Source organism: Egretta garzetta, unplaced genomic scaffold (assembly GCF_000687185.1).
Source record: "Egretta garzetta isolate BGI_Z169 unplaced genomic scaffold, ASM68718v1 scaffold215, whole genome shotgun sequence".
NCBI classification, from domain to species: domain Eukaryota; kingdom Metazoa; phylum Chordata; class Aves; order Pelecaniformes; family Ardeidae; genus Egretta; species Egretta garzetta.
In genome coordinates, this window is record NW_009259719.1 from 4,778,989 (window position 1) to 4,790,102 (window position 11,114).

The window sequence follows — 11,114 nt, forward strand, 5'->3', positions numbered from 1 at the left end:
AAAATCAGACTGTGCATAATACAGAATTACATATGCCACTTGACTGGTGCATAGACTGCATTAAAACAAGACAGCAAGTTTCAGAGTAAATGTTTATTGTTTTATTGGCATTGTTGTCAACCTTTCGGATAGTGAGAATGGGTGGAGTATACCATTTTTAACTGAAAATTACTTACATTTTAGAGGTCATACATTATATTAATGCTTACACCTTAATTAGGATTTTTGTTTGATTGTTTTTCTAGGGTAATACGCTGGATTTTTGTTAGAAATTCTGGAACAGTTGTACAAACAGTAAATATGTCATACTTAATAAAAGGACTTAAGTGTTGCAGTCCTATGAATCAGATGCACAAAGAAAGAGGAACTGTGTTTAAAGCACATGTATTAAAGCGTATATTGGGCATCAATGAACAACAATTCAAAATTTCACGTACATCATCTCAATTTAGTTCTAAAAAGGTAGATTCTTATAATTATATCATTGTTGGAGCTGGATCAGCAGGGTGTGTATTAGCCAACAGGTTGACTGAAGACCCTCTCAGTACTGTACTACTTTTGGAAGCAGGTCCTAAAGATACGCTTCTAGGTAGTAAAAGACTGATGTGGAAGATTCATATGCCTGCTGCATTAACTTACAACCTCTGTGATGACAAATATAACTGGTATTACCATACAACATCACAAAAACACATGGATAACCGAATTATGTACTGGCCCCGTGGAAGAGTGTGGGGTGGCTCCTCTTCTCTCAATGCTATGGTATACATTCGTGGGCATGCAGAAGATTATAATCGATGGAGCAGGGAAGGGGCTATAGGATGGGACTATGAACATTGCTTGCCCTATTTTAAGAAGGCACAGACACATGAGCTGGGGCCAGATCAGTACAGAGGTGGAAATGGACCCCTGTATGTGTCAAGAGGGAAAACAAGTCATCCTCTTCATCATGCATTCCTGGAGGCAACCCAACAAGCTGGGTATCCCTTCACAGATGATATGAATGGCTATCAGCAAGAAGGATTTGGCTGGATGGACATGACTATACACCAAGGTAAATCATTAAGGGGTTCTTAATTTGTATTTCTGAACTGCCAGTGATACTTCTGAAAGCATTTTGGAATGTAGACATATAATCTGCACTGAATGCCATTTGGTTTTTTCGATTGCTGAACAGCTATGGCACTCCGTATTTACAGCCTGTTCATTTCCCAGCAGCTTGCTATCAGTCTAGGGTGTATTTTCTTGAAAATTGCATTGGCATGCAAGTCTCGATTCATAGTTAAATCTGGGAAGGAGAGTAGGTTTTCAGAATGTCATTGTGAAATTTGTTGTGTTAAAATCTTCAGTTACTATATCAAATCACATTTGCTTTGTGCTGTATAAATTCTATGAAGGCTTTCCCTCTGTAAACACCCTGATGGTTATTGGCCAAAATCTTGAATACTGAGCGTGACTATTCTGATGTTTAATGTAAATATACGTTGTAGGTCAAAGATGGAGCACAGCTAGTGCTTACCTTCACCCAGCCATATCACGCCCAAATTTGTCAGTCGGAGAGAAGACACTTGTAACAAAAATCTTGTTTCAAGGAACAAAATCCATTGGCGTTGAGTATGTGAAAAATGGGCAAAGGAAAAAGGTAAGAGGTTTTTATTTTCCAGTATGAAAGGTATGAGTCAAAGCACAATTAAATTTTTTTAGAAACAAAATTTTATTAAAAGTGGTACTTTGCTATGCAAAATGTCTGCTTTTCAGATGCTGTGTTGTCTCTTCCAGTATATGATCCCTTGTCAGTTATTTTACAGCGGGTGGTATTTCAGCTGTATTGATTTAGAGATTAACATCTCCATTATATTTCCATCTCTTGGTACTGAGGGGACAGGCCATAACTTGATGTTATGCAAGAGTGTTGTGTAAGGTTTCTGGCTGGAACTTACGGTGCAATCATGAACTGTCTCAGCGTATTGACTGGTGTGCTGAAATGCTGATGTTTCTGAAAAACAATTCTGAAAATGCTGTGCTGGCATAGGAAAAACTGTAAAAGCTAGATACTGAAAGCTGAATGGCTCGAGGGATACATGATGAGTCATTCACGTTTACTTTGCTCTCATGTATTGAGTTTTGGGATAGTAATGATGAAACCTAATGAAGAAACATGCCTTATGGTTGTTTGCGGAATGAATATTTTTCAGTCTCAGTCCAACTACCACTGAACATGTGGTCATGTGGAGGGAAGCCTGAATTGCCATTACAACTTAACTCTGTGGATAAACAGTTCATTTTATGCAGCTTTCAATCCACTGACTTCCATAGGACCTAAAATACGGAGTATGTAATTAGGAAATTGCCTAAAAGGGTTTTGTATGTTAATAACTCAAGATATTTAGTCACAAACAATTATAAAACAATTTTAAAGTGTAATAGTAATATCCTAAAGAGAGGGGAGTACAAATTTTGATGGTTTGAGTTCAGTAAGGCTTACAAGACTCAACAGACAAGTGTTTTGTGGCTGAACACCTGCTAAAGGTTAAAATGCAATATAAATAAACTGTTCTTAAATTTTCTAATGCATAGAAGAAATCTTTTGTTTTCTAAGTGGATTGGTAATGGTAATAATTTTAACAATGTAAAACAAAAGTTGCAGAAAATTTAATTGATTTCACGAGTTATTAAATGTCTGCAAAAACAGTGTCCCCGCTTGCTGTTCCTGTGCCATTATCAAGATCTGTTGAAGAAAGACTTGGAAAGCTAATTACATATGATCAAAGACCTTCTGAATACTGGACCACTTTAACTGCAACATTCTTTAAGTGCTATGAATTGTCATACATATTAATATATATAATGAATTATATATATCATATATAATAAAAGTACACCTTCAGAGTATTTCCCTTCCTTTTTTTTCTCCCCAACATCAACATTGCAGGACTTGTCTGCTTTTACTTTCTGGAAAATTTTATACATGTCAGGATGGAAGAGCTAATAGTTTTATTACATTATGAACATCAAGATGAAACACTTGATTACATTAAAGTTTTTGTTTTTACAGTCTGTTTTAGGTAGGATCTCTTTTATGTCAGTCATCAGTAAAGTTAAAAGATCATCAAAACATGATTCAAGGATGATTCAAAACCTGTTCATCAAGCCAGTAACTTAATTGTTATTTCAGTAGACATTGGGGTCCCAGGGAGCTCCCAGGACTCCAGCAATCCCCCTGACAGAACTAGGGAAGGTAGACTGAACATTCCGGGAGTTTCTGCGTTCAGAATCAAGCAGAAAAGTGTATTTAAAGAGGAAAATTTTTTTAAATGGATCATAGACTAAATAAGCCCCACAAAAATGTTTCAAAGTCAGTTTTTCCTTTTTGCATGTTAGCTTTAAGCACAATAAAAGACTGTATATGGGCTAGGAGTAACTACAGTGCTGACTTCACAGTGAGCATAGACCGAACGAGCATCATTTGAACACTACCTGGAACAAACTGGCACCAGTTCTGTGTGTGCCATAGAAAATATAAATAAGTTATATTTGTATAACATGCAAAATACAGATCTAGGTATTGATTCAGCAATCATAGCTACGCTGTGTGTTAGTCTTAACATACTAATGATTGCCCGGAGCAAAATTATAACAAACAGAAAATATCAGCGCTATTGGCAATATCAGACAAATAGTGTGGAAACAATTTGTCAAAATTTATCTTCTTACTACATTTTGATCTTATGACTAGCAACAATCTCATTCACCATCATTCTGTACAGCTGAGGTGGCATTCAAAAAGGACAGGATTCCTACAAGTTAATATGCACTCCATGCTAATCTGTTAACACTTCACCATACTACAGGAAAAAATAGCACTTTTAAATGTTGCTTTACAAGATAAATCTCTCAGCTAAAATAAAAACAAGGAACTACTCATGATAGCACCTTACATTCTGCAAAAGGGGAGAATGCAGATGAGCAATGCCAGATATGTTTCCTTGAGCCCTTGTGAGATTCGCTTGCTAATGAGAGGAAGTTCAGGGGCATAATTGTGCACCTCATCAATTTTTCTCACTGTGGCCACACTGATGTGTTAGCATTCATAGATAAATGTTATGGTATTACTTTTGCAAATGCGTATTGCTTTATAACATTGGACTAGCTTAGGTAGCATTAGAATTTGCATTAAATATAAATTGTTGCTTACTTTTTGTTTCTTCTGTGGTACAGTTGTTCTTTTTTAAGGACAGGTGAATCTTGAATCTTTTTTATCTAACATGCAAGAGTTACTATTCTGTTTGTAATCAACTACCTACCTAACTCAGTGTGTATACACTTATATGTCAACAGGCAACGTACCTGCAACTAGGGAGGATGGAGTGCATCCAACATATGTGTTTGTGAGCCATTTCACTGGCAGAGAAAGGGATAGTTTGAACAAGATTGGGTTCACCCACATCATCTTCTTCCAATGAGTAAAGGGAAAAAGGAGGAGGACATCAATATTTTCTTACTCCACAGTTTTTCCTTTTAACAGTGAAAGGCAGTAAGGGGGGTAGTTCTGACTGTAAATTTCAGAGATGTGGCAACAGGGAAGAGGTAGCCACCAGATGCAAATGACACAGCGAAGGATTTTGATATTGCTAAATGAGAATATTTGGGGGCAGAAATCCTTGGAAAGACGTGCCAAAAACACTTGCAGAGAAGGTTCTAGAAAAAGAAATATGCAGCACAGAGAACCAAGTCAGAGGTGGAGGAACAGTTTTGCAGCCTATATCACAACCAGCTCAGGGCTCCGACTCAAACTGTTTGATGAAAAGTCTGTCAGCAAAACAGAATTATGTAAATGCCTGCAGTCAGAGTTTTCTCAGTAGTGCTTTAGTGGTTGGGGGGCTTCTGAGGACTACAATGAGCTAAGAAACTAAACATTAGTCTTGGTTGAATTAATAACATAAGCTCTTGAGAATTTTTGAGCTTGCATGTCTCTGAATTCAAAATCTTCCTTAGGAGTTTCAGTTTTAATTACAAACAGTTACTGAAAATGGAAGAGACACTTAGCTGACTGATCTGAGCGTCACAGGTACTTTTTTCCTGGCAAGTAGCACAGGAGTTCATTGGCAGCTATGGTACTGGCTGAGCTGAATGTTTGTGTGCCATGCAGTTTGAACAGATTGTAAACATGGGAATAAATACAGAAATGATCAAAGTGAAAGCTTGATCATTTCTCTCTGCAGAAGCTTCTGGCAAGATAGGAATACATTTAGAATGAGAAAAATGTGAGGGAAGGGTGTCTAATCTGGATCAGAATAGCATGTCTGAACAGAAGCTCTTGACATGTTGCTTGTATTCGGATCAGGCTTAATAATATTAGGATTTTTGTGCTCATTTCATTTTAGGCTTTTGCCAGTAAAGAGGTTATTTTAAGTGGAGGTGCCATAAATTCTCCACAGCTGCTTATGTTGTCTGGGATTGGCAATGCAGATGATCTAAAAAAACTGGGGATCCCTGTTGTTTGCCATCTTCCTGGTAATTTTATTATTTCTTTTAACCTTACATCTTCCTATGGATGCAATTCAAAGCCCATTGAGTGAAATGAATCCATGAAATTCAGTTGTCTTTATGTCAGGTTGAGTGGACTGAAATCTAAGTGTTACAAATCAGTGGAAACATGGATTGATTTTAGAACTGCACAATAAATTCCAACGCTTTTTTCACTGTATTTGATAGTGAAAAATGCCTTTCTGAAAAATGCCACTGAGTACTTTTAAAGTAAAGCAGCATAGAATTTTGAATGAATTCTGATCCACAACAGTTTGTATAAACTCCTGCTGTGATATATATTCAGAGATAGAAGGAATAACATGAACTTTTCCTTAAAACCAGAAAAGCTAGTGCCATATTTAGAAGTCATATCTGGCAATTTTAGAACAAGCACTATATCTGCCATTTAACTTTCTATTTTCATTCTAGTTATGCTATGTTTATGTAAAACCTTATTCTGACATGAGCAAAAGGCTGATATGACTCATGGTCTTGGTCTTAGTCACCACTGCCCCTGTAAGAGGTTAGTTTAGTTCCCATTTATGCTGTGTTCTGGTTGCAGATGTTGTGTGTAATTGTTCTGTGTGAAATAACTCTTTTTTTCCCTTTCTTCTCCCTCTTCCCCTTTCTACTCCCCTCTAGGAGTAGGTCAGAACCTTCAAGATCATTTAGAAGTGTATGTCCAGCAAAAGTGTACCAAACCCATTACTCTGTATAACGCACAAAAGCCGGTTAACATGGTGAGGATTGGTCTAGAATGGCTTTGGAAGTTTACAGGTATGAAACAAAGTATGCAACCATTCTACCATTGATTGATTTAGAATTATTACAGCCTTTTATTCATTAATTTAAAAATCTGAGAGCCTTTATATGTAATTTTTTTTTTCATGTTCTGGGAAATAACTGGAGCCTGCAAATGGACTTGCACTGTTTCCTTTTTTCTACATCAGAATATTTTAAAACAGTTATTATATCTTAGGTAAAAAAGGAGGTTTTTATACACTGTTTCTTAACATTTTTATATCTCATTTTAAGAAAAATTCTACATTTCAAAATCTTGGTGCTACTGAGAAAAGCTGTTGTAAAAAAAAATCAAGAAAAAATTCTATTTGAAATAGATATTGTGTCAATTGAACTGAGGTAAGTTTTCTGTATAATTGCCCCAAAAGAATTAGTTGTTTGATGTGATCAGAACCATTTAGGCTTGCAAGTAAATCACAAGTGACTTTTCGTTAAAATGACACAATCATTTTACAGTAACCCAGCTGTAAGTTGTACCTTTAAAAGAATCTGTAAAAGTAATCCTTGAAATCAGTAAAATATCTAGGCCAAAGTTGAGGACTTCACCACTTGCAGAATTATTATGTCAGCATTTGACAATCTATGGTGGGTGTATGTGGCTTTTTACCATACAAGTAAATACTGAGGGCTAACTTACAGTTTTAAATGGATGTGTGAATAATATAATATGAAGGGCATTGCAGGCTCTTCATCTTTCCCCTTCAGGTACTGAGGATGCCTCTGCCTATTACATGTGACTGATGGGATAACTATACTGCATGTCATGGAGCATGCGGTGCAGTAATACCAGGATGTTCCCTCCACACCTGTTAGGATTCTGGAACCAAATCTGCCTCTGGAGTTAGACCCTAGGCCTGCCAGTTACAGTGAGATAACTGTAACATCCCACTCTCAGATAAGTGGGATTGCCAAAGTTATGCATGTTTACATTTATCTAGTGATTAAAAAGCAGGTTAAAGTGATGTATATTGCTTACATTACAAGCGGTTCACAATGGATCTGCATTCCTTGTAATTGCCACCGCATATATTAATTATTCGTAGCAGTGAAACCAATGGTTAAGAAGAATTGGGTTTCTTGCTTTTCTGAGGTCTTTTAATAGCATTTTCTCTCTCATTTTACACTCTCTAGGTGAGGGAGCCACTGCCCACTTAGAATCTGGTGGGTTTATCCGAAGCGAACCAGGGGTTCCTCACCCCGACATTCAGTTCCACTTTCTCCCTTCTCAGGTGATTGATCATGGTCGGGTTGCTTCCACTATGGAAGCTTACCAGGTGAGTTGTTGAAGAACATATTCCAGTACTGTTCTGTGGCGATTAACAAAAAGAGGCTTATGCTCTATTATAACTATTGTTAATTTGGCTATATACTGAAAAATATTTTGTTCAGTATAATAAAAAAAGCTGGCTTAATCTCCTATATTGGGGAAAAAAAATGAGCTTGTTATTTGATATTGCTACCAAAAGTGTTGCTTTTTATCTCTGGGAAAGCAAGTATTGAACTGCTGTTTAAGTATTTGCACTACTGAAGTGCCATAGTGCTATTGATTAGAATTATTGATTGTGCTAGATGCTGTACAAAAGTAAAACAAGGTGTTCCCTGTTCCACTGCAGTTTAGACGCAGGTTTAAGTGAGAATATATGAGGCTGCTCATTTATTCATTGGCACAAATCCAAGCCCCATTTTAGACTATGATCTTGATCCAAAAGTCTGTGCTAATGCTGGAGAAGCGTCACAAGCAAGTTACTTCTTGCTAATCTTTTCAGTGATGATAATAATTTGGTCTGATTGCTGATTGTATGAGCTGAATGCTCTGCTACTGCTAAATTGGAATGGTTGTATTTTAAATTAAAAGAACAGTTGATAAGACAGGTATATTCCCTTCCCCTTACGGAATACCGTATTTACAACACATTTATATAAAATGGGAACGTGTTCAATGGCATTTTCTGTCATCTCCCATTAACATTTACATTTGCTTAATTTGTAAAGACTGTCCAAATTGCAAAAAAAAAGTCATACTGAATTTGGAAATACATCCAGTGGGATTGTGTCATGAGTATAGTGTGCATGTTGCAGGTCCACGTAGGAACCATGAGGAGCACGAGTGTGGGCTGGCTAAAGCTGAAGAGTACGGACCCAAATGACCATCCTATCATTGAGCCTAACTACATGTCAACAGGTAAAGCAGCCTCTCCTTGTGCTGATGTCAACTTATTTCCTGCCTTGTTTCAGACTTTAATTTCTACTCAGCAGCAGTTCAGAAGTGCTGGCTGGTGTGTTGTTATTTATTTCTTATTTATAAAAGTCAGGATCAAAATAGCCCATTGTGCAAAGCACTTCCCTCCTTGTTGGGGAAGCAGTCAGGGCTCGTAGTGTTTGCTGTATCGTGCTGTTCATTTCAGCCCGTCCTCTGCTTGTGAAGAAATGGATTTTGCTTGCCTCTTTGTGCTGAGACTAGAGTCCTTGGCTAAACAGTGGGTATAGTGAAATAAAGAGCAATTCTTCATAGCTGAGCTATTCCCTTTTGGGATTGTGCAATGTGAATATCTGTGACTTTGAAAAATATCCTACTACCAATAAGTGAGAGAGTTTCCCTCCAGTTTTTTTCTTTGATGCTATATTTTTGTTATGCATTCTATATATATGACTATATTCAGGATGTACTTACAGTTTTCTTATTTTCTCTCCATACAGAAAGAGATATTTGGGAATTCCGACAGTGTGTCAAGTTGACCAGAGAGATCTTTGCTCAGAAAGCTTTTGAAAAATTTCGCGGCCCTGAAATTCAACCAGGAAACCATGTTCAGTCTGACAAAGAAATAGATGCTTTCGTAAGGCAGAAGGCTGATAGTGCTTATCATCCTTCCTGCACCTGTAAAATGGGTCAGCTTTCAGATAGCACTGCTGTAGTTGATCCCCAAACAAAAGTAATTGGTGTTGAAAACTTGAGAGTAGTAGATGCTTCAATAATGCCCAGTGTTGTCAGTGGAAATTTAAATGCCCCAACTATTATGATAGCAGAGAAAGCTGCAGATATAATTAGGGGGCTCCCACCACTTCGGGAGAACAATGTTCCTGTATATAAGCCCAAGACCTTGGAAACACAGAGATAAACAGATGTTCTCATCCTTTCACATCTTCTGCTGCTTAGGCTTTCATCAGCATATTGGTATCTCACACTGAGCATGCCAACAAAATAACTACCGTGCAAAACAACATATCCTATTAAAATAACTATTAATTTGAACCATTCTCTTATATTAGACTAGCTATTCAGTTTTTAATCAGTTGGCTTAATCTGCTTGTTTTAGTTAAACATGACCTTTTGTGGAACAATTCAAATTATTTTGCTGAAGAGAAGCTATTTCTAAATGACAAGACACTTGTGCACATAAGCCAGAAATACTGTGCAATTGCATGGGGAACAGAAAAGATTAATGTGTGCTATTTTGAAAATCATTATGGTATGCCTTGTTATTTAAAAGAAGGATTTTAACTGCTGTGAGAGTGTTACCCAGGATAACAGCTAGTCAGTAATCCCCACATCCTGCAAGGAATGGTTAAGTAAATGTAAGCATTTATGCAATTTCATATTCACAGGCCAAAGTAGTTTGTATCAGAATTCATAGGAGAGAGAGGAACCTGCGTGTGTTCAGAATTTGTCAAACGTGGGTTTTTATGAGAGGAATGCATGGTTTACAAATCCTCACTGTAAGTTACACTTCACAATACTTAGCAGTCTTAACTGTGTAGTATTCAGAAAGAAGACATACTTTGTATTTATTGGAAACTTATTTTTCTAAAAAATGCAGAATGGGAGCTGATATTTATAAAAATATACTGGAAAACTGGAATTTCTCATTGCTTTTTTTGCAAGGAGCTTAGTAGAACACAGTTCACAATTTAAGCTGATTTAGTTGTACCACTTTATCATTTAGCACAGTAAGAGGTCTGCACTTCCTATAACGTCCTTAAAGTTACTGGTCTTTGCTCAAAGACAAGTGTTTGCAAACGATATTTCTCAGCAAATATTCTGAATGGTGCCTTACTATCAGTCAACTTTTATTAAAAAAAAAATTACAGCCAAACTAGATTTGAAATGAAACGTTACTCAGAATAACTGCATGAGGTCAGATATTGATGATATGGAAAGAGATTGTTTTAAAGTAGAAGGGAAGTAACTTACTCAGTGAACCAATGCTATATTTTAGTTAGGACTTAAGTCTTTCGTTTACTATCTTCAGGTGCATAAAGCAAGATACATGATCTTTGATGGCTGTTTTCTGCGTCAATCTAACTTTCAGGTACTGACTTAAAAACCCCCAAACCTAAAGAAACTGAACTCATTGAATGAAATTGGATCCATTGAATTGTTTGGATTTGCTAAGTATTCCAAAATAACTTCTGACTAAGCAGCTGTCAAATTACAAAATAAAAGCTTTTGCAGCCTCAGATTGCTCAGGACTTGTGTTAAACAGAATAAACTTTTTTTTCAGAAAAAATGGAATTTTACACCATTTGAGCAGATTGTAAAAAAACTTGCTGACTCAGATGTTGGCTAGAGGGACAACTGCAGCTGTTTAAGGCAGATCCTTCTACCTGGTGCTACTTGCTGTAAGGCAGTGGTCGGAAGCCCTGCTGCTAACTGAGGGAAAGGACTTAATGCATTAGATTATCTGCATAAAGACAAACAGAAATACTGAAGACGGAAGACGTTAGCAGTGAACTCTGCTCCAAAAGGAGACAGGTAAACCCTTTATATGTATGTGATGCATTCTTTT

At 36.9% G+C, this 11,114-nt stretch overlaps 1 protein-coding gene across 1 annotated transcript; it reads left to right on the forward strand.

The window, feature by feature from the left end:
• Window positions 1–300: 300 nt before the first annotated feature.
• CHDH (choline dehydrogenase) lies at window positions 301–9,446 on the forward strand. Its single transcript, XM_009639332.2, has 7 exons — window positions 301–1,054; window positions 1,491–1,642; window positions 5,385–5,514; window positions 6,172–6,306; window positions 7,462–7,604; window positions 8,410–8,512; window positions 9,028–9,446. Exons 1-7 carry the CDS (start codon window positions 301–303, stop codon window positions 9,444–9,446), a joined length of 1,836 nt encoding a protein of 611 aa, XP_009637627.1.
• Window positions 9,447–11,114: the final 1,668 nt, after the last annotated feature.

Coding starts and splice junctions, on each gene's coding strand:
- CHDH (XM_009639332.2), top strand. CDS start 301: ATGTCATACTTAATAAAAGGACTTAAGTGTTGCAGTCCTATGAATCAG. Junction 5,515..6,171: donor TGTTGTTTGCCATCTTCCTG/GTAATTTTATTA, acceptor ACTCCCCTCTAG/GAGTAGGTCAGAACCTTCAA. Junction 7,605..8,409: donor CCACTATGGAAGCTTACCAG/GTGAGTTGTTGA, acceptor TGCATGTTGCAG/GTCCACGTAGGAACCATGAG.